Here is a 23856-nt window from a genome sequence, read left to right as displayed (position 1 = left end):
TTCAGCATTAAAAATCAAAAGAAGAAAAGAACAAAGATTATCTTAATACAGCTGTAATAATATTTTGAAAATGCATCCAGTTTCTGTGATCTACAAACACCAATACTGCTATGCCATAAACATACCCTTCAATTGTTCATTAAGTAATCCTTGCTAAAGATCCCTCTTAAGGTTACTGTCTATAAATAAAATGTGAAGGGGAGTCCACTGCTAGTCAATGATTGACATCAGATCAACCGAAGTCAGTGATGTAGAGGATAGGAGAGCAAGGATCACACTCCTACAGTGTCCCTATTATTCTGATCCCTACAAATCTGCTGCTTTCCCAGCAAAAATGTCCAGAATTCCATTGTAATACAAAGTTGGAAAATCCTAGAAACCAAAACTGGAAAATCCTAGAAACCATAGCAGCACATCAATATCCTATCACCTTCCTCCAGGCTGCAGAAAATCTTGGGTATTCTCATTTTCCTTATTTGTGGTACGAGTTCCTCCTTATCAGCCAGAGTCTTCTAAATAGATCACACACGAAAATGGCCATGATATCTCACAAAGCCATCATTAATAAGGTCAAAGCAGATGGCAACATTAACCAAAACAAACAGTAAAAGAAGCAAGCAAGATATCTGGAATGCTGATCACAGATGTAAATCTTGCTTTCCTGTGAAAAAATAAGTGTCTGCTAAGTCAACTGTTTTCAATTATGAAAACACAAATGGTTTTACTAAGGGCAGAAGAAACATTGCTAATTCTTAATTGCAAAATCACTCAAATCTTTTAAAATCAATTTAATAAACTCTCAGTTGTATCTCAGCCTCATTAATTAATTAATAGTAAAGCCCCATCCTTCTCACTGGGGATACTGAGATCCACTTAATTCCTTTTACCTTACCTTCTGCTACGTATTATCAGAGCACCTGAGAGATAAGTTCCAAAAGCATGTGTTATATTACATTATGGGAAGAGCTGCCCTGAGGACCAAGTTAATGGAACAAGTTTGACATGCCTTGGTAAGAGTGGTATCATCTTCTTCCTAACTACTCATCCACATTTAAAGAAGCGATGTCAATCTTAGCACTGAAATTGTTAAGGGTCTAAAGACGATAAATGACAGACCATCACTTCAGTACTTACGACAATAAAGTGAGGTAGCAGTAGAAATATGATATATTCAACAAATATCAGAGGCATGGTCATAAGATGACAAAGAATGATAGAAAATATGCAGGAAATGTATCAAATACTGGCTCAAATGACACCCATGCAGAGTGAGGTATGGTAATACAGGTTGTTGGCTGGGCGTGGTGGTTCTCGCCTGTAATCCCCAGCACTTTGGGAGGCTGAGGCCAGCAGATCACGTGAGGTCAGGAGTTTGAGATCAGCCTAGCCAACATGGCGAAACCTCACCTCTACTAATAATACAAAAATTGGCCGGGTGTGGTGGCACATGCCTTTAGTCCCAGTTATTTGGGAGGCTGAGGCAAGAGAATCGCTTGAACACAGGAGGCGGAGGTTGCAGTGAGCCAAGATTGTGCCACTGTACTCCAGCCTGGGCGATGGAGTGAAACTGTGTCTCAAAAACAAAACAAAACAAACAAACAAACAAACAAACAAAAAACAGGTTTTTCTCCAGATAACCAAATAAGCTGGGATTTAGTCCAATGTCAAAATTCATTCAGGTTAACCAAGTAATGGTAGAAGGTTTCAGAAACCAGATCTCTAGAGTGTTCAAAAACACATAATGATTGACTAAAATTCACCTAGAGCAACCGTTTCCAAACTGTCTTAATTGTACCCCTATTAATTCCTCGGAGCTGGTGCCCCAAGGGCTTCCAATATGACTATAGGTAGAGTCTCCACTTCCCACCCTCACATAACCCCAAACAGTACTGATTTATTTCTTGGGTTGCACATACAATTCTGTTAGTTCAACAAACTGACAGTCTGAAAAGCACTAACTTGGAGTGACAGCAAAAAAAACATACATGTATACTGGGAATAAGCAACCTAAGTTCAAAATTAAGGCTGCGAAGAGGACAGCCCTGCCACAGCTCTTGAATATGCCTCCTCCTGGAAATGCTCTGCTTACACTTTTCATATGACCACCATAGCTTTGAAGCAATCTTAGGAAGCATAAAAGAATACAGCTCAGTCAGTCACAGATGCCTTAGTCAAGTCACACGATCTGACCAAACGACAGCATAAGATATTAGACTACAGTCTCAATTCTAAACAAAAGAGCCATGGCATCTGCATCCCACAGGTGATTTGGATAATCAAATATGATCACTGCGGCCCTTTGGAAGTGAATAAAATGGCCTAACAAAGCACTCTATGCCATCAAAAAGGAACTTTTCCAATTGAAGGCCATCCCAGCATCATTCTAGTGCTTTCAGAACATGCAAGACCAGTGTTTAAACACTAAAATGAACCTCCTCAAATCATTATTCATCATCATAATCCCCACTGAAATCATTTGGTAATGGAACTTTTGACAGAAGTGGCATGGTCTCTCCAGTGGCAGGAAAACAAGCCAAGTCATACTTTTCTGATATCTGACTTCCCATACTCGCCGTATTATCTACACCATGGAGGCCTACCCAACCAGCAAATTAAAGTTCCATTCTGCTCAGAGAACAGCTGAGCTGTGGGCTGCTGATACTGTCAGCAGAGGGCTCTCATCCTTACTATTAAGCATCAGGATTAGGCTGGGTCTCAATTCCAGGTCAAGGACACTAAAGCCAAAATCCAAATACCAAGGAGAGGCAGGATTGCAGGAATCAAAATCAGGTTAACAGGCCAGGATCAGCAAGACTCACACCAATGAAATAGTATAGTTGAAAGGGTAGAGTTGAGGTTCAAAAGAACAAGTTAGGCAGATCTCCAACAGAAAGAAAACACTTGAAACTCATGCATACCAGGTCACATTGCTAACTTAATCTGGCCTATGCACCTACCCTCAAACAACAGATCTGTTTTTCTTGATTAATCCAGGTAATTTCTCAAGCAGAAGACTGAAAAGTCATCATAATGATCCACAATGACAAATTTAACATGACACATTCTTATTCCCACCTACCTGCTCAATATTATTCAGTTCTTCAATGAGATGACAGCTTTATTACAGTATTAACCCTTCACACAACAATTCAGATTCCATTGCCTGCCATCATCTTTAGTGACAGGAACTTCAGTCCTTATATTCCCTCTCATTTTCACTCTTACTTTTCCACGTTCCTTTGGGTTTTCACACATATTCTACAAACATGAAAAGGGCATGCATACCTTTAAGAAGTCAATCTGGACATGAGTCTGCTAGAAAACAGCAGGGAAGCTGGAACTCTAGGCATGCAGGATTTTTTACACTGCAGGCAGAGTCAGGTGGAGAACATACTGTCAGGTATCGGAGGCCTGCAATCACTCTTCCCTCTGTCAGCCATCTGAGCTTGTAAGCCCATGGTCTAAGCTGTGACATTTCATTTACTCTTTCTCTTTTCTCCTGTGTCCCTAGATTTTCTGTGGGATCCTGATTCTGATCAGTGATGCTAGGTGTTTCTCCCAGATCTGAATTTCTCTAACCCTAGCTCAGAAACCTAATCCTAATTGCCTCTTCAAACATTTGGTCTGAACTCTGGGCTTTACCCTGCTACATTTAACCCTGCCAGGAGCAAACACCTACTTTATGTAGAGGACAGTGACTATTCATGTATAATATTTTCATTCAGTGGTTACCCCACCACTGTGCAAAACAGGACACTAAATAAATATTATTTGTAAAGGATACTGATCACAGTCAGAAGTAAATCCCTGGTAAGAGTTGAAGGTTGTCCTCCTGAGCTTTAAGAAACCCCAGAGGCAACAATGGCTTTGCCCTAGGCAGCCCTAAGACTAGTCACTCAGGCACAACTATACAAATTACTCCCACTCACAGGAGAGCAGACCCTTTCCCCAAGCATGTGCAATTAAAACTAATGGGTAAAAAATGTTCACATCTTAGGTCCTAATGCAGGAACTCACTGATAGCTTGGGAGACTGTCCTCAAACCAAAGATCAAAAACATGTTTTAAGTATAACCCTTACAATGTTACCTCACTAAATCTGATTATATCATAACTGATTTTTAGATTAAGTCTTTGGGGTAATTATTTCTGGTTACTAAGAAGTCACCTTTTTCAAATACTTCTTACATATGGCAAAATAAATTTGGGGGAGGACTTCCTCAAAACCAAAAATGAGGAAAAATACAAAGAAAAAAATCAAGCTAATATCACAGTTCACTTTTCTATAGATACTGAAAGTAAACATCTAATACTGCAGTTTAACATCTAATAAAGCATCTAATAAAGCAATCAGTTACTTCAAGTGTGTTTCTCATTTCACCAACAGCAATGGAAAGCTCTCAGCTGTGTGAACCACTGTCTCATGGTTCCTTCAACTGTAAAGTCTCAAATCAAACTCCTCCTTAATCATATACTGATTCTGTATATTTGTGCCTGTCAATCCAGTCAATGTACCTAAGTGAGGAATGAATGAACTCTCTCAAGTGTGATGAAAGACTATTCTTTGAAGAAACCAACAATAAATACATTCTTTGATTCAGAGATGGCATACATCAGTCATCGATTGGTATCAAATTTTAATGCATATTAATGCAAAAACACTTATCCTTTCAGTATTAATGAAGTCACGGAATCCAAAGGTACTCCTCATCGATATGTTAATTGATGTGTTGTATTGCCATCCTCTCCCATCCCCAACTGCTACGCGTGTTCAAGAATTTGAGATGGTGAACAAAGCTAGGTAGTACCATGCGGTGGGTATACATGTGACAGCAACCAGTTTGTAGGTCTCATGACTGCCTTGAAAGTTCTTCCCGTACAGCTGGGATTTTTAATAGCATCCCAACTGGAGCTGTCACAGTAGCCACTGATAAGGTAAAATTACAAATGATGGACAACAATTTCCTATTTTCATTCTTGAATTCCTACAAAACTTGAGTAAGCATTACACAACCCAAAATATTATCAAATTAATCAGTGAGAAAAACTTTTAAATGTCAAAATGAAGTACCTTCTTTTTACCTTTATGACCTCTTTAACAACGGCTAAAATCAATCCGTATTACTAAAACAGTTTATAATGTTCATCAACAAAGTTGAAGCACACATAACACAAACTGTAAAAAGCAGGAAATAATTTGTTTAAATTACTTTCCCTAGTACCTGAAAGAAAAGTTTACAACTTTAACTATATAGGAAACCTTTCCCTTAAGATCCAGCCAACTAAAACTGGATGTCACACACAGGTAGTGCAAAAGGACAATACAACACTCATCCAGGAGTCTAAATAAAATGATTCTTTCCACTTATACTGCAGTGGCACAAGACAGGAATACGGAAATCACTGCATATTCCAAGAAAACATTTTATTTTAACACATAATGCAGAGTTCTTCACCTGTGCATCTTCAGAGGTCTGTGGTTTGTATGTAAAATGTTGTGTATATATACATCTGCCTACGAAAAGTCTATAGTTCTCACCACATTTTAAAAATACAGCCAAAAATAATGTTAAGAACCCATAGAGAGAATCATAAAAATTTTCCCCACCACTAATTTAACATTACTTTCATATGACCCAGTAAAAAGAAATGCTCAACAATGAAGGATACTAAAATAGTTACAGTAAGGTTTGGCTCACAACAGACTTCTACACAGAAAGCATTTTATTTTAATATAAATTCATTCTCAAATGTCAAGAAAAAACTAAGGACTCTTATCAACCACTCTGACAAACTCTCAAAATAGGACACTAATAGGAAGATGATCAGCTTGGACTATATGCAAATCCATTCTCAATTCTTGTAAACTGAAACATTTTTGTTCCCATAGGAATTTTAAGCTCAGAGAGGGTATGGCCACAGCTAGGTTTTTTTTCCTTTGTTTTTGCAAGTTGTTCCTGCTGTTGCTGATTTTCCTGAACTATCTTACATACAGCAAAGATTTGTTAAACATCTAAACAAACAAAAGAATAAGTTACATTACATGAAACTACTAGGAGTCAAATGGAAACCACCAGCTCATTACAGGTACCAGCCTAAGCTTGCCAGGTATTGTCTATGGATCAAATTTCCTTTTCTGGCCATTTTTTTTCTTTTTAATGAACATATTAAGTGGCATGACACTCACAATCAGGACAAAATGTGACAACATTATCACAAGGTATGCATTTCAGTACAACTTTAAAACCAGGGAACAGGGCAGTACTGAGTAGAGATGAAATAAACAAACAGAAGCCGAGCCGGTCAGGACCGAGTAAGGTTGAGGTTAGTGGCAACAGCATGTGCGTGGTTTCCAGGAAACCTTCAGTAAGACTGCTGTTAGCCCTAGCCCCGCACCTTGCCCAACCCAGTGTGCTGCGTCTTCTTCCAGCTCCCGCCTGGCTCAGTGCAGCACTGCCCTGCTCCCAGGGGTGCAGCCGCCCAGCCTGAACTCACCTTGGCAGTAGAAGGGCCTGAAGTTTAAAACATGTTAATGCATCATGCCAAAAATGCAATCAACATGCACACTTCATACACTCATGTTTCCAAAGAGATAGAAAATGTGCCACCAGTAAGAAACCTCTACACAGAACACCCTCAAAGGAGTTGGAGAAACAAGTTTTTAAACATCCACATTTACCACAAAAGTAGGAACACAACAGTGGTATTACTGCACCATGAAATTTCACCTAATGGATTAAAGTACCAAAAATAATCATGGCATCACCTACTTTAACTGCCATTATTTGCCCACTTGGTTTGTGGACCATTTTGTTGACAGAACCATAAGCTCCTCGTCCAATTTCTCCAAGGTCTTTCAAGTCCTCTGCAGTGAAATCCCAGTGTTGCTCAGGGGAGATCTTCAGTTTTCCTGATGACTCAATGCTGTGTGTTCTCAGTCTCTCTCTGTTAAAATATTGGGAAGCAATTTTTCCACATTTTAAATAGGTTTTAACTTTTTTCTTTTAGTACTGATTAATGTGTGGGAAAAATGTTTTCTAAATTACTAAAATAGTCTGACCTCCAGGTTTTTGAAGTTTTTCGTTTGTGTCATCCTGGTTTTTTACACACTGGATTAAGAATGATCTAGATTTAGGTAGTCAATAGACATAGCTTCAATGGGATTCATAAAAACAAATTCCCAAGAAGACTTAAACAATTCCCATTTATTAATTCTGCGGATCAGTTTTCATTTCTAAATATAAGATCTTATTCAAACTTGGATAAGGATTTATCCAAACAGCATTATCAAGTGAGAATCCCAAGAGCTGCGAACCTCATTGAAAAAAGTTCTTATCCTATCTTACCCAACATTAGTTATTCCAGTGCCTCAATCTTCAGTTGGTACAACTATTCCCAAAGTTGGCTGTACCTTACAATCACCTGGGGGAGATTTTAAAAATCTCAATGCCCAGGTATCATCCCATAGCAATTAAATCAGAATTATCCAGGGACAGGAGTCAGAAAACAGTATTTTTAAAGACCCCCAGATGATTCCAGTAATGTCTGGGAAAGAGTGCCTTAGTATACTGTCCCGTTCTTGTTAATACCATGCTGAGGTGGGAGAACAGTCAACTGAACAGCTAGCTGGCTCTAAGAGGAAAATTGCCATGTGCTATTCAAAATTGAAATTTTCAGCCCTGGTTCGATAAAGCAATGGGATAAAAAATAAGTGGCTCACAGACAAAAGAGCTCACTCATTACATATTTCCATTAAATAAAAAATCATCTCCAAAATCTCAACCTGGAGATCAAAGTATTAATTTCTAACCATGCTTTACAAAAAAGTAAATCCAATGAAAAATGTAAAACCAATCTGTTTCTCTCTCTTGCTCTCTCTCTCTCTCTCACACACACACACCAAACCCAATGTGTAGGAACAAACTATCAACCACACACACAATGAAAAAAATTCATTAAATATCAACTACATTTTTCAGTTTCATACGAAATGATCAAGATTTCTTTTTAACTCTGATCCTATGAAACCAACAGGAAAAATTTATGTGCTTGGTCATTTATTTTTCTTCTTCCAAAATTTAGGAATGTTTTCTCCAATCAGTAGAATGGTATTCTGTAGCAACTTTTAAGGTTCCCCAAAAACTTAGAACTTTAAAATCTACCCCCACCCCGAGAATAATCGTATGTTCTAATATTAAGGTTCAAAGTTACACTTCAAAGATTCAGACACTTGGTCTAAATAACAATTTACTATATCAGTGTTCCAAATAACAGACTTTCAAATCATACTAGGTGACAACACCAGCTTCATTCATTCAAGTGCTTTTCAGTTCAAAATCCTTTCACCCATATTATTTGATACTCTAGCATCCAGAGTCACAAGAAGCCTGGAAATTAGTAGCATAAGTGACCATTTAGGTGAAGATGACGCCAAAACTGATCTTTTTTAGGATGGAACTCAGGTCTAGGCAAAAATAGGAAATTTTTCTTGGTAATCTTTTTCATGAAATAGACGATTAAGTCTGAAAAAAGTTCTAACATGAAGAAGTTCCATGTATAATGATTACTGTTCTATAACCTTTGGCAAATAAATACTATCTCAATGGCATAGTTTAATTACTGGTGAAATATACAGCACCAATCTACCACTGAGGGAAGCTGGAAAAAAGTTAATTAAGATTACTTGTAAATCAGAAGCAAAATTTTATAAAGTGTTCGCTAATTGAGGGGCTGTGGCAGACAGGCTGCAGGAAGTCCCCATGATCCCCACCTTCTTAGTGTTCATATTTTTGTGTAGGTACTTCTCTTTGAGTGTGAGTGGGACCTGTGACTTGCCTCTAACCAAGAGAATATGGTAAAGATGATGTACTGTGACTTTCATGACTACACCGCTATATAATACTTATGCTAGCATTCTTGAGAACTGAAATGAAAGATACTTCATTATTATATAGAAATTACAGAATGAAAATGGTTATAATATTATCTCTATTACTTTAAAGATCATATTTTAGTATTTATGGAATATCTCTACTAATTAGTTTAGCTCACTGTAGTTTTTTTGTATAGTTCCTGGATAAAGTCCCTTTTTTTCTTTTTGAAAATGAATAGGTTGAAAGCTAAGTGATACAGGGTATCATTTGGGCTAATATCCAAAAATTGAATAAGGTATCAGATGCACAATTCTGTAAACATACTAAATGCAACTGAACTATACACTTTAAATGTGTGAACTGCAGAACGTGAATTCTATCTCTGTAAAACTGTTAAAAGAGAAGAACGTGATTCCTACCCAGAGTTCCAAGTTTCTCATTTACAAAGAAAAAGTGCTGTAAAAACACAGAAAAACATGCCACGGTTATGACATCAGCAAGGCATGTTCATACATTCATCTTTATACTGGGCTAGCAATCTTTCCAGTAAAACTGAGTCCATTTCACAGCAATTGTTTTAACAGCTGGTACAACCACAATGGCTTCCACAGAAGGGCTATACATAGATACAGTGCTGGAGTGACTAGATACAGGAACCGGACCAGAACGTTACCATTAAACTCTGCAGTCAATCAATTTCTGTCCTAAACTATGTAAGCGGCCTAGGAAAGAAAGAACATAAACAGTAGAAAACATACCCCATGAGAAGACTGGTGAAAAATAGAAATCAATAAAGATGCAAAGTTGCCCTTATTTGCTGATAAATATTTGCCTACAATTATACTCTTAAAGAAAAAAAAAAAAGTTCCCTAACTTTTCCTTAGGATATCACTTTCTTGAGAATGGGGACTATATTTTATCAAAAATAATTCCTAGTACAATTGGATTGTTTGTAACACAAAGGATAAGTGCATGAGGGGATGAATACCCAATTTCCCATGATGCGATTATTACACATTGCATGCCTGTATCAAAACATCTCATGTATTCCCATAAATATATACACCTACTATGTACTCCCCGAAATAAAAATAATTCCTAAAATCCCTCATCTTTCCCTTCATAATTTTCTGTGCATTATTTTATACAGATCACCCTTACCTGCCTCCAATGAACACTTCATAGGATTCCAACCCCAAGGTTCTCATTACCAACCTGGAAACTCAGACAACAGCCACTGTGGCAGTAACTATCAGCTGTCACCCAACATCCATTCTCCTCTTCATCCTCCCTAACAAGATCCTCGTTTACTTGGGGCAGCAATGCACCCAGCTAAAAGGCTACATTTCCCAACTACTATCAACTGAACTGTGTTCCCTCTCAAAATCCACATGTTAAGGCCCTAACCCCAAACGTGACTGTACTGAAGACAGGGCCTATAAGAAGATAATGAAGGTTCAATGAAGGTTAATGAAGGGTGGGGCCCTAATCCACTGAGATTAGTGTCCTTACAAGAAGAGAGACCACAGAGTTCACTCTCTTCTCACATGTGCAAAAGGTCATCTGAGCTCACAGTGAGAGGTGGCCACCTGTAAACCAAGGGAGGAAGCCTCAGGTTAAAACCTACCTTGCCAGCACCTTAATCTTGGACTCTCCAGTCTCCAGAATTGTGAGAAATAAATTATGTTGTTTAAGCCACCTAGTGTGTGGTATTTTGCAGCCGGAGCTAAGTCACCAACATTCCTTGCAGTTAGAGGTGGAAAATAGGAACACAGTACTTAAAAGGAGCTAACTCAGTTGGGAAAAAGACTCTTGTTCTTTTCCTCCAACCTCCTTGTTGTTGCCTGGAATGTAGGTAATGACTAGAGCTCCAGCCACCCTCAATGCCCTGCAGAAGTGAAATAATGTCCTGTGAATGATGGAGCAGAAAATAGCACTGACTCCAATAACAATGAAGCCACTACACCAACCTGAGCCTTCCTATCTCCAGACTTTTCTATGGGAAAGGGAAATAAATTATCTGGTTTAAGCCACTATTTGTTCCTATCCTGGTTGTTGTTTAGATGCAAACAAACTTACTTTTAATTAATACAGCCCCTAGCATTATTTTATTTCCCAATGACTCTCAAAGGAGGTAGTGCCCGGACACCTCCAGCATCAGCAGCAGTTTGGTCATCACAATCACTGGGAAGTGCAATTAGCATTTAGTGGCTGGGGGCCAAGGATGCTAACTGTCTCCAAATCCACAGAGCAGTTCTAGACAACAGGCCAAAAGTATTTCCTTGAATAGAATCTTAAGACTATACTTTCAGGGGTCATTTCTATAGTTCATTACTGGAGAAAGTGTCTCTGAACCTGTAGAGCACCTAACACGTTTCCATTCTCCTGAACTCATTCCTGATGTCTGATACCCTGGTTGAAAACAATTCAGTAAAGCATCCTGCCTCAGAACGACTTTCCTATCATCCTTCATGTGTCATTCCAAGGTTTCTTCATGAGTCACTCCAAGTTCTCTAGTCCATACCACAGTACCCCGCAAAAAACACATGAATAAGGCAATACAATCTGATTAAGATACACACACACAAAATACACACAAAAAAATACACACACACACAAAATTCTTAACTCTGGTGTCCCTGATTTCAGAGCCTTACTATTCCACATCTAATAATTCTTGGTTCCCAGAGACTTAGCAGTTCCACGTTCTAGAGAAAACACACACACATACATCCGGAAAAAACCGCCACAGATGTCACAGACATTCAAAAGAAGTGAAATATGAATGGTCCTAACTTTTTCAAAACATGCAAGATTATAGATAGAATACTTAATATAGGGCATGAATTCATATAATACAGGCCTTATTAAAAGTACAATTCAATGTACAGAAATTACATTTTGATATCGGAGATTTATCTTGTTAGATTAAAATCTGAAAACTAATTTTTTTAAGCCTACATGTTTGCACTGAAGTCCTTCCTGACTGTTATCTTCTGGCTAGAAATGACAAATGCATCTGTTAACTTAAATTTAATACTGAATTAAAATTATTGTATTTTAGTTGTCCTTTCATTGACCCAGACTAATCTACTAGTCTGAAATTTCTGAAATCCTACAGATTAAAAAAACACACAAACACACAAAGAACCGTGACATAATGTCCCAGAACATCAATCAGACTGGACACTGAGAAAAGCTGTATTTCTATACAATGTCTAATAAAGCTGCCTGGGACTTCGTAAATAGGCAGGTAGCCTTGCTTTTTTTAAGAAATACAGTGGCCAGTCAAGTACGGTTATTAGGACAGTTCTAGCCACATCGTCTACCTTCACCCCTACCCTCTATTAGATGCAGTGTGTTTGCTGTGCAAATTCAGCAGCAGGACCAGAACTTGAACTGCTTTTTCCAACCAGATTACCGAATCTAAAATCCCTCCTAAAGCTACAAAGGTAGAAGATAAAAAGGAAAATGGAAAAATCAATCATAATCCAGAAAAAAACCAATATTCACAATTTAGTACGTATTACTTTGTATCTTTCTATACTATGGGAATAGGTTGCAAAAATAGCGTATTATACCTACTGCTTACAGATTTCACTTAACATATTTTAACACAGTCTTTAAATAATTGGTATCACTACTGGAACGGCTGCGTATCAAGCCTGCACTGATTTAGGAGTACTATCAGCCAAAAGGTGCCCACTGTACTTAGTCAACAGCACCTTTTTCCTCATGCCAATTTGAAAACTGTTAGAGTTAGATCATTCTTTTCAACTGCTAGAGTTGAACATTCTTATGCTATCTGGTGAACAAATGTGTCTTTTTTTCTGATGAATAACTCACTAAGATAGCACCCCTGAGCCTTCCTAGTCCAGGTGTTTGTTTTGTTATCGCTGCTTCTACTAACAAGTTCCTTACCTATTAACACCATCAACCCTTGTCCTGCACTGCAAATATTTTCCCAGTTTGTGGTTTACCTTCCCCTGTGTTTATGAATTTATATTTTTAAGAAATTCAGTAATTGGTATGCTTTCAAATCAATAACTGCCTTCAAATTCTTTTGCTGCCGTGTAGTATCATTTATATTCACAACTGCATCAAAAGGGATTTCACTCTACCAGTGCTTTTCAGGTCCCTAGCTATGTCTTTCCCTCATCTGTCCCTTTTCTATAATCTTGCTGCCTATCTATCCAGTCTGTTTTCTCCTTGAGATTTTTCCAATCCATCTTTATAAACGCCGTGACTTCTTTCACTGTATTAAGAATGTCAGTCACTATTGTAAGAAACTATTTTGAATCCTGCAAGATATCTTGTTTGGAGATGCTCTTTCTCAAAGTCTTCAAGATATTATTCCCTAGTTCCACAATTCCTGTTTCCGTCTCACAGTGAGAGTCAATGTGGCACCTTCACTTGTCCTACTATGAAGTATCAGGAGACAGACTTACCCTCATACCTAAAACAACTGAAAAAAACAGAATGTACAGGCAATCTGGAAGACACTGGAAATCATCAGGAAACAAAGGGCAGCAGACAGTGAAAGACAGGAAATACGTAAGATGAGCCCTACAATTGCCCCCAGCTTACTCCCTAAAGAGTTCACCAACTGTGATACAGGGAGGGGGATCTAGGCAGATCCTGGCAGTACCCTTGTGTTGAGGACAAGGATCTGGGAATCTAGGGAGACCAATGTAGCCAGAGTTCACATGGCAGAGTACAGGATAAGAGAGAGCTACACAGAAAGAGAACTCCACAGATACGCAGAGGGCCCTCCTTGATCAGTGGATGATTGTGAGGAACCTATACAAGCCTGAAGCAGCAGCCACCTAAAAGGATTAAGAGGGAATGATACCCAGGCTCATACAAGGCAGTTCCTATTCTTAGCCATTGGAGTGGAAAACTTCCTGATTGGAATCCAATAAAGTAGTTAGAAGGATTTTACCTTACTAGTGAGGCAAAATTACCTCTAGAGTAGTCTCACCTGCGAAAGCTAAAAAGCAAGACCTGAAAGGATCAAAGTATCTCCAAGTAACTTAACCAAAGAACAAAACTCAACATTCATGAAAATACAAAAACAGCCATCACACAATCATCTCCAGCACGCAATCTAAAATGACCACAGTACACAAAACAGCAGAAAAACATGACCCGTAATGAAGAGGAAAACATCAATCAATTGAAACTGACCCAGAAATGACAAAAATACTAGAATTAATAAAGACAATGAAACATTTACTACATTCCATATATTAAAAAACTAAAGGATGGATAGAGTATGTTAAATATAGACGTGGAAGAGAGAAAAAATAACCAAATCAAACATCTAAACATAAAAACTGTAACAAGAGGCCAGGCGCAATGGCTCACACCTGTAGTCCCCGCACTTTGGGAGGCCGAAGTGAGCGAATCACGAGGTCAGAAGTTTGCGACCAGCTTGGCCAACATGGTGAAACCCTGTCTCTACTAAAAATACCAAAAATTAGCTGGGCGTGGTGGTGGGCACCTGTAATCCCAGCTACTCAGGAGGCTGAGGCAGGAGAATCTCCTGAATCCAGGAGGCAGAGGTTCCCAGTGAGCCAAGATCACACCACTGCACTCCAGCCCAGGCGACAATGTGAGACTCCATCTCAAAAAACAAACAAAAAACAAAAACAAAAAAACCCACTACAATGAGAAGGAAGAAATTCTGGGAATGATGGATATGTTAACTTGACTATGGTGATGGCATCACAGATGTACACATATGTCAAAACCTAGCAAATTACATGCTTTAAATATATACAGTTTATTCTATGCCAATTATACCTCGATAAAACTGTTGAGAGAAGGAGAGAAAGAAAAAGAAGATTATCCTTGGACTGCACTCTACTTGTCTGATAGGGATTTGCCCATTACATGCCTATGGTTCAAAGGCAGATTTGAGATATCTAGATCTAGTATATTACGAATTAGAGCACTCATTGCTCCCATGGTAAATTCTCCTCTCTCCAACTTCCTTGGTCTCTAATACCGTATTCTGAACCGACAACAGCAACATAAAAATACAATCCTAAGTCTATACTGGGCAGCACAGCAGCACTATACTGTTACTACAATCCTTCTCTACTTCCACCTACAACACTTTACTCATAATGACCACACTTCCCAGATAAAATTCGTCAGCATCCATTTCTCCTCCCTCTTCCCATCCCTCCCCAGTTTTTTTCTGGTAGTTACTAGTATGGGCAGGAGAAGAAATAAACATGAAAAGGGATGAAGCCTCTGCTATAAAAGAAACTCTGGGTAAAAATTTTCCTTATTCTGGCTGTGTTACTATTAGAATCCATTATTAGATCCTATAGGGAGTTAAGTCATCTTAATTTTCAGTGTTTCATATTTTCATCTATGTTTCTTAACAAATATTTTAGCAGGACACTGCTACTCATATATCATTTTGCACTACAAACCTCAAATTGCTTTTACAAAGTCAGAAATTTAGTTCTTAAAGCAAATTAAAAACCAAGAGTCTCAACAACTTTTCATTTGTGATCTGTTAGCTAATTCTTAATACTATTACTATGTGAGTTGTGTTTTGAACACCTACTTATTAAACATTCTCAAGCTTACTTTTATTATTTTTGAGACACTTACCTAAACATGTCAACGAGAAAAGGAAAACAATTTTATAGAAATAAATTCTATATAGAGACACATTTATTTTACATCATACAAAGACTTGAAATCTAGGGTATTCATGAGTACCTTATACTGCTTAAATTTTAGCCTGTACATGTGAACTATGATCAACCAGCTTAATTTAACCCCAATCTATGCTTTACACCTGATTTTATTCTAGTTCCTTAAGATATTATTATCATATACTCATGACACTAACAGAAAAATTAAAAGTCTAGTTGTAGTTGGATTCAAGGGAATTTGCATCTTTCTATGAAGCTATTTAGGCAGACAATTCAAATGTTTTGCTAAAGGAAGAAAATAAAAACTTTCATTCCCATGGCTTCCAATTTGGTGTTCAGAATATACATGGTCACAGACTAACAGAATTTGATTAGAAAGAAAACCCGGACTTCACTCTTGTCCTTCTAAGAAACTTCCTGAAAATACTGTCTTCCTCCTCTGTGCCCATGAAGGTTGAAATCAAGATACACCTAGTCTCAGCCAAACTCCTGCTCTACAGTCCTAATAACACTCTCAAAAAAGTATATTAGGCTAGTTTGGTACTGCTTACTTACTCTTAGTGAACCCTAATTTGGATTAACCATTTGTTTAATTCTTCTGATGATCATCTCCATAAAGTCTGTATCAGAAGTTTCATTTCAAAGTGTGCAGGTGAGAATATAGGCAATATTAGGTGGCTTTTCTCTGCAGCTCCAGCACCTACACTGGAATCCCTTGCCTACTATTTGATTCTTCACCATGTGAATTCATCACTTTTTAAACATTTCAGAATATACCCAAATATGGTAAATGAGACTTCCAGGGAATGCAAAGATAGATATCTACCACTGTTACTATGGTTTACAAATATGCCCATATGAGAAGAGGAAAAACATCACAGACCTTCTCTCCTGCCTAGGCCAAGAGTTTGTATACTCCCACAATGACAAAAAGACTCTCAACAGCAGCCAAGTCTCAGGTTCACTGGTCTCTACATTGGTGTATACTTTCTACACTGCCACTCCTCTACTTGCTTATTGAGTCTATTTCTTTTGAATCATATATATATTTCCCAGTGCCATAATTTAGCCATGAGCCATCCCTCAAAACTGTGATTTTTGTTTTCGTGCCAACTATTTTTCATTAAAATTTCAAAATCATTTTGTTGTTTTTTTGGAGGTGGGAGCTAAGGGGAGAAAAATATGAAGAGACAAGAAGACAACGATATGAAGCATCAGGCACTGGTCTTCATCAGCTTTCTGTGAATATTTTAGTAGTCTTTCTCCTGTGAATTTTCTAGTACTCCCTTTACTCTACTGGTTATGTTTGTGTCACAAAAGCTATCTTCTATGATTCAACTATGCCTCTATCACCTTGCCTTTGAAACCTGGTTTAATATCTTCTCCAGCAGGTCAAAGGAAACACTAAGAACTGGCTATCCCTAATATACAATGTGACTTATGCCAAAACCCAGTTCTTCAATACCATCTGCACAAAAAAAAAAAAAGGTATGTCCATCCAGAATCTCAGAAAGTAACCTATCTTTACAGATGAAATTAAGGATCTCAAAAAAGACATTCTGGATTAGGTGGGCACTAAATAAAGTAACTGTTCTTATAAGAGACCAAACAAAGAAAAGGAGAAGATAGAGACACACAAGACAGACACAGGGGAAGAAGGCGATAGAGATTATGGTTACGCTGCCACAAGCCAAGGAAGAGCAGCAGTACCAGAAGCTGAAAGAAAGGAAGGATCCTCCCCTAGAACCTTCGGGAGAAGCATGGCCCTGCCAACACCTTCAGATTTCTGGCCTCTAGAACTGTGAGAGAATAAATTTCTATTGTTTTAAGCCACCAAGTTCGTGGTAATCTCACAGAAGCCTTGAAAAATCCAGTATACCATCTAAATCACGAGTTACAAACTTTTTCTGTAAAGAACCAGATAGCAAATATTTTAGGCTTTGCGGGGATGGGTGTGGCTATGTTCCAATAAAACTTTACTTACAAATACAAGCAAACAGGATGGATTCAGCTCGAGCTGTAGTTTGCTGACTACATGATATAAATGATACCAAATGATATCTAGCAACCTAAATTGCACCTATGCAAATAATCTAAATCATATTTTCTATATCCTTTTTCTCTTTTAAATTTATAATTATGCTCTGTATGACAGGCACCTTCAATTATCTGCCCAAATCCTATAGTTTTGTTTCCAGAATTTAATCTCAAGATACATTTCAGAATTTTTCTTGAAAATCCCCCACCAATCAACAGGGAGTGGAATTAGGGGCAGAAACCCTCCTAGGATTCTCTCATCACTGAGGTAAGTACACTAAGATGTCAGCAAACCTCCTTGTTTAATATCTTGGACATCTCTCATATCTACCTATCTTTCAGCAAGTAATAGGTAATTATCTTAACAGATTTCTTCTTCCTGGACACGAAAACTTGATTTCTCAAACTTGACAATGTCTACTATTTTCCTTCAATAAATAAATATCTTCTTGTGCCTAGAACCGCTATCCGTAAGAACCTTTTATTATTTAATTAGTTTGAAGTATGTTTTCTCCTCTTATTTCACTATCACATTCTTCTACCTCAATCATCTGATCTTGATTTCTTCCCAATGCTATCAAATATACCTTCTTTCCCAAATCACTTCTTCCTTCTTTTTCCTAAGCAACTTTGACTCTATCAAGCCAGCATATACTAAAATGCCCCAAGCTGTTTTACTGTCTCCTCAGCATATATACACACACACACATATACATGACTAATCTTCCTCAGACAGGAAAATAAAGGTAAGACATACCCTGCACACCACTGCAACTGTTCTTCTGTGTCCGTACTGTTACGATCTCTAGATGAATACTGCTTTATGCATCCTTCTGCAATGCAGCTCTGTTAATTCCGGAAATTTCCACAGTAAACTCGGTCTGTCAGTTACCATGGAAACTGCCTGCTTCCTGGCACTACTAACAAATGAGTATCTTTGCTGTGATCTAAGATGAGGCAAAAGGAAGAACTGAAAAATGAAATGTCCAGAAGAATGGCTCAAACACTGTAAAATAGAAAATTTCAAATTCTGATATTCATATTTAGTGAACAGAATGTATTTGACAAATTAGGTAAGTCTGCAGTATTTTGAAGTAGTACTGATTTATCAAATACAAAGAAATGTTTTATCACCATGGAAAAGAGTAACATTAAAGAGGACAAGATAAACATTCACGTTTGCATCACGCTGCTATTGACTGTTTCCTAAGAGCTGATCCTGTGTCAGTTGTACTCAAAGTTTACCCTTAGAACAGTTTTTCTGGGCTATGCTTCTTCAAGAAAAGGTAAGCAAAACTGCCCTAAATCTATAGGCTACATGTTTTCATGAGATCCTTTCCCTGTTTAGGCTCCAATTTCCAGTGGCAGCTAAAACCTCTTCCCACGTATATAAGAAATTAAGAGTAGTTTAAAGTATAACTCGGGAGCTTTTGCCAAGAGGGTAGCTTTACTGGCATTCTCAGAACATTAGACATAGCCAACCATAATTCCTTCCCAACTGCACTTTGAAACAATGCTAGATTTCCATAACATCACATACTACCAGTTTGCTTCCTAATTATCAAGCATCTTTTAATTTTTGCCTGTCCCTCCTCTTCTATCCAACCTCTAAATATTAGATTTTCTTGGGGCTCAGTCCTGGACCCAATTTTCTCATCAAAATACATTCTCACTCTCTATTCCTAGGCAACCCTTTCATCTATATGCCAGCAATTCTCAACTTTTTATCTCCAATCTACAACCTCACCTCTGGCACTAGACTCATATTTTCAACACCACAGTATGTGATACATGCACATAAGCACAGACATACATGTACATACACATACATATATACACACACTATATATATATGTTTTGATATCACTAATAAAATATGTCACACATATCTCAAACTTAGTATATCTAAAACTCAATCTTGCCCTATGACCCCCATTTATGGATGCTCCATACCCAGTAGTCTCCATCACAGTAATCGCAGCTGAACCCATTAATTCAAGCCAGAATTCTACAAGTCACTATGAACACCTTCCTCCTTGTCATCATCTATAAATTATCACCAATATTTATTAATTACTTCCAAAATTTCTTCACAGTCTCTCTCTACCTCAACTGTCATCAATTTAATATTATTAAAGTCATAATAGATTACTATTATGCTTTAGCTATATTACCACAGCTTTATCAGGTCTCCCTAACTATATTCTTACCTCCTTTCAATACATATGCCACACAGCAGCCAGAATAATTACTTTAGACTGTAAATAATCAGTTTAGATTGTAAATCACTCACCTGCTTATAGCTCCCCACTACACTCTGGATGTCATCCAGCTCTTTATCTACAAGGCCCTACATTATCTGGCCCATCTCTCCATATCTAACTGTCTCTACAACTTTAATCTAAATTTGTTTTTCCTTTCTCAGTCAGTCATCTTCCATGTGAACTGCCATTCCTTCCATTCCATGACAAGCTGAATATTTCCCACCTTGGTAATTTCAAATACATGCTATTCCTTCCACTTGGAACACTCATCAATCCCTCCCCCAAATCTAGTAAAACTCACTCAGGTTTAGAAGCCTTCACTGACTACATTTTCACCACCCTCCTTCTAAATTAGGCCCATATTTCATTCTCTCATTAGCACCTGGTTCTCTTCCTTTAATAGCATGTAGGTGATTATAATTTTATACACACACACACACATCTTTGTCTACCTCTAAATCTCAAGCTTCATGAAGTAACAATCACATCTCTTTTTTCAACATGAAATACCTATGCCCACAACATAGTAACTAGCAGAAGGCAGACATTCAACAAACATTTGCTAAATGTATGAAAGAACACGTACTGGATTGCTTTGGTTTCTGGCAACTATGACTTGCTCCCAAAGCTTTGATGTTCTCCCTGGACTCTATGAGATATCCCTATAGCCATTCCCCAATTCCCCTTTTCTGGCATCCATTCAAACCCCAAGGAATACACCTCTTATATCTGACTTCTGCAGCTCCTCAGTGAGGAAAAAGATTCATCTGTGTAAACCTGCAGTGCTCTCTGTACCAGTGGTCCTAAGAAGCAGCAAATTTGCACCCCAAGGTTCATTTAGTAACGTCTGCAGACATTTTGGCTGTCACAGCTAGTAGGGAGCTTGTGTTACTGACATCTAGTGGGACGCCACTAAACTAAACATCCTACCATGCACAGGACGATGGCCTCCCACAACAAAGAATTTTCCAATCTAATATCTCAATAGTAACAAGGTTGAGAAGACACAGCTACTTCCAGTCTCTCCTATGACAACGGCTGAAAATTACCAATCTATGAAGAAGTAAACATTGGTTAATTTTTAAAAGTACATTTCACCAGCACAAAGTTGTCCTCTAAAACATTGTTTTTAATTAAACAATGAAAATAATCTAAATAGCTATCAATAAGGAAATATAATACATCTATACAATGAAATGAATACTATACAACTAAGAATAGGGTATGTGCATGGGGCACAGTGGCTCACCCCTGTAATCCCAGCACTTCAGGAGGCCGAGGCGGGTGGATCACTTGAGGCCAGGAGTTCAAGACCAGCCTGGCCAACATGGTGAAACCCCATCTTTACCAAAAAATATAAAAATTAGCCAGGTGTGGTAGTGCATGCCTATAACCCAGCTTCTTGGGAGGCCGAGGAACAAGAATCACCTGAACCTGGGAGGTGGAGGTTGCGGGGAGCCGAGATCACACCACAGCACTCCAGCCTGGGCAAGAGTGAGAAAATCTCAAAAAACAAAAAAGAAGAAGAAGAAGAGGAGGAGGAGGAAAAGGGTATGGGTTAATTCAGAAATATTTTCAAGACGTACTAGTTATTAAGTCAATAAAAACTCAAGCTACAAAAAAGTGCAGAAAAAAGCTGCTACTGTATGTAAATATTCTTTAAGGATCTATATAAATTATTATGTATTCTGACATATAATAAGCTTTTGTGCAAGGCATTTTACATTTAATAGGGTTATCTCTGGAAATAAATATTAAGGGCACGAAGTTTATTTTTTGTTTTATAACTTTCTGCACCAACTGAATTATCTTACCAGAAGCAGGTACTACTGATTTATTAAAGGGTAACATGAACTACCTGGATGATAAGATAATGGGCCGTTTTGGCTTTCTTCTTTATACTTTTTCTGTATTAAAAAAAGAAAGAAATGTTATTTTAAAGCACACTGAAAACATGTCCCCACACATTTTAGGGAACTCTGGCTACTTAGGGGTACACTATACCTGATGTGGTGCAACAGATACTCTAGATTAATCCTCAAAAGAAACTTGATAACCTTCTTAAAAATTTCACTCTAGGGTTCTTCCAAACATCATGAAAAGGGAAACCACATGGGCAGAAATAAAATTGATCACAATATTGTTCTACAGGCATGAAAGCTGAATTCAATAAAAACACAGTGTTCACATATGTATCAGGTCATCTAAATTGTTGAAATGTATAGGTGCTTCGAGAACAAAGACAGAAAACCACAAATACTGCTCAGTGAGACTAAAAAAACTATCAGTATAATTTTTATTGTTATTGGCCGGGCACAGCGGCTCAAGCCTGTAATCCCAGACTGCGGGAGGCGAGTCGGACAGATCACCTGAGGTCAAGAGTTCGAGACAAGCCTGGCCAACATGGCGAAACCCCGTTTCTACTAAAAATACAAAAATTAGGCCAGGCCCAGTGGCTTATGCCTGCAATCTCAGCACTGTGGGAGGCCGAGGTAGGCAGATCACCTGAGGACCAGCCTGGCCAAAATGGCGAAACCTTGTCTCTACTAAAAATACAAAAAACTAGCCAGGCACAGTGGGCCTGTAATCCCAGCTACTCGGGAGGCTGAGGCAGGAGAATCACTTCAACCCAGTAGGCAGAGGTTGCAGTGAGCTGAGATCGCACCATTGCACTCCAGCCTGGGTGACAGAGCGAGACTCCGTCTCAAAAAAAACCCAATAATAATAATAATATGTATATATATTATTGTTATTGTTCTGGATTGCTTTTTAAACGGAGGCATCATTTACATATAGTGAGATGCACAAAACATAAGCATATGTGGCTCAATGAGTTTTGCCAATGCAGGCACCTTTCTATTTCACAAAATATAGCAAGATATAGAGCATTCCATCACCCCAGAAAATTCCCTGGTTCCCTGGTGCCATTCCTGTCAATCTTCTCCACAGGCAAACATTGATCTGATCTCAATCACCAGAGACCGGTCCTGCCTCTCTAGATTTCATAGAGATAGAATCAGTATGTTCTCTTTTGTGTCTGGCTTCTTCTGCTCAGCATTTTCAGGGATTCATCAATATGGTTGCAGGTATCAGTATTTTCTCCACTTTACTGAGGAAGAGTATTTTATTAAATAATATACTACAATTTGTTTCTTCATTCTTCCATTATTGAACACTCTGGGTTCTTTCTAATTTGGAGGCTATTCCGAATAAACTTTCCATGAACATTCACTTACAAATCTTGCTGAGAGTGTTTTCATCTGAGACAAATAACAAGTAGGACTGCTGGGTCAGGAGGCAGGTGCTTATTTATTTTATTAAAAACCTAGCAAAGAGTTTTCTAACGTGGCTGTACCATTTTCTGTTTCCTCAACAATACAGGAAAATTCTGCTTACACCACATATTTGCCAAGATATTGCCTGGTCTTTTAAATTCTAGCCATTCGGGTGAAGGTGTAGTGGTATCACCTTTTTGTTTCAGTCTGCACTTCTCTTATTACTAATGTTCTTACAGCTGTTTCTCACATACTTACCATCCATTCCAATACCTTCTTTGTAAACTGTCTATCAGAGTCTTTAAACCATTTTTTTAAATGGGTTGTTTGGGCTGGCCCAGTGGTTCAATGACAGTAGTCCTAGCACTCTGGGAGGCCGAGGCAGGGGGATCACTTAAGGAGAGTTCAAAACCAGCCTGTGCAACATAGGAAGATCCCACCTCTACAAAAAAAATTTTTTAAATGAGTCAGGCGTGATGGAATGTGCCTGTAGTCCCAGCTACTCTGGAGGCTGAGGCAGGTGGATTGTTGGAATCCAGGAGTTCAAGGTTGCAGTAAGCTATGATGTACTCCAGCTTTGGTGACAGAGATTCTGTCTCAAAAACAAAAAAGTAAACTAGGTTGTTTTGAGTTGTAGTTCATTATATATACAAAAGTCCTTTGTCAGATACACATACATTGTGAATGTTTTCTTCTCTCTCTCCCTCCCCCTACCCCTCTCCTCCTCCTTG

At 38.2% G+C, this 23856-nt stretch overlaps 1 protein-coding gene and 1 pseudogene across 2 annotated transcripts in view; one reads left to right on the top strand and one right to left on the bottom strand.

The window, feature by feature from the left end:
* Positions 1-23856, bottom strand: part of MAP2K4 (mitogen-activated protein kinase kinase 4) — a 120647-nt gene that overhangs the window by 54029 nt on the left and 42762 nt on the right. For both annotated transcript variants that reach the window (XM_008010410.3, XM_008010411.3), the window contains one exon: positions 6770-6944. In XM_008010410.3, coding sequence (XP_008008601.1) covers positions 6770-6944 — 175 coding nt within the window. The remainder of the gene's footprint in view (positions 1-6769; positions 6945-23856) is intronic.
* Positions 11169-11247, top strand: LOC119620398 (small nucleolar RNA U3; annotated as a pseudogene).

This window comes from Chlorocebus sabaeus, chromosome 16 (assembly GCF_047675955.1).
Source record: "Chlorocebus sabaeus isolate Y175 chromosome 16, mChlSab1.0.hap1, whole genome shotgun sequence".
Taxonomy (NCBI): Eukaryota; Metazoa; Chordata; class Mammalia; order Primates; family Cercopithecidae; genus Chlorocebus; species Chlorocebus sabaeus.
This window is presented reverse-complemented; position numbering and strand designations above follow the sequence as displayed.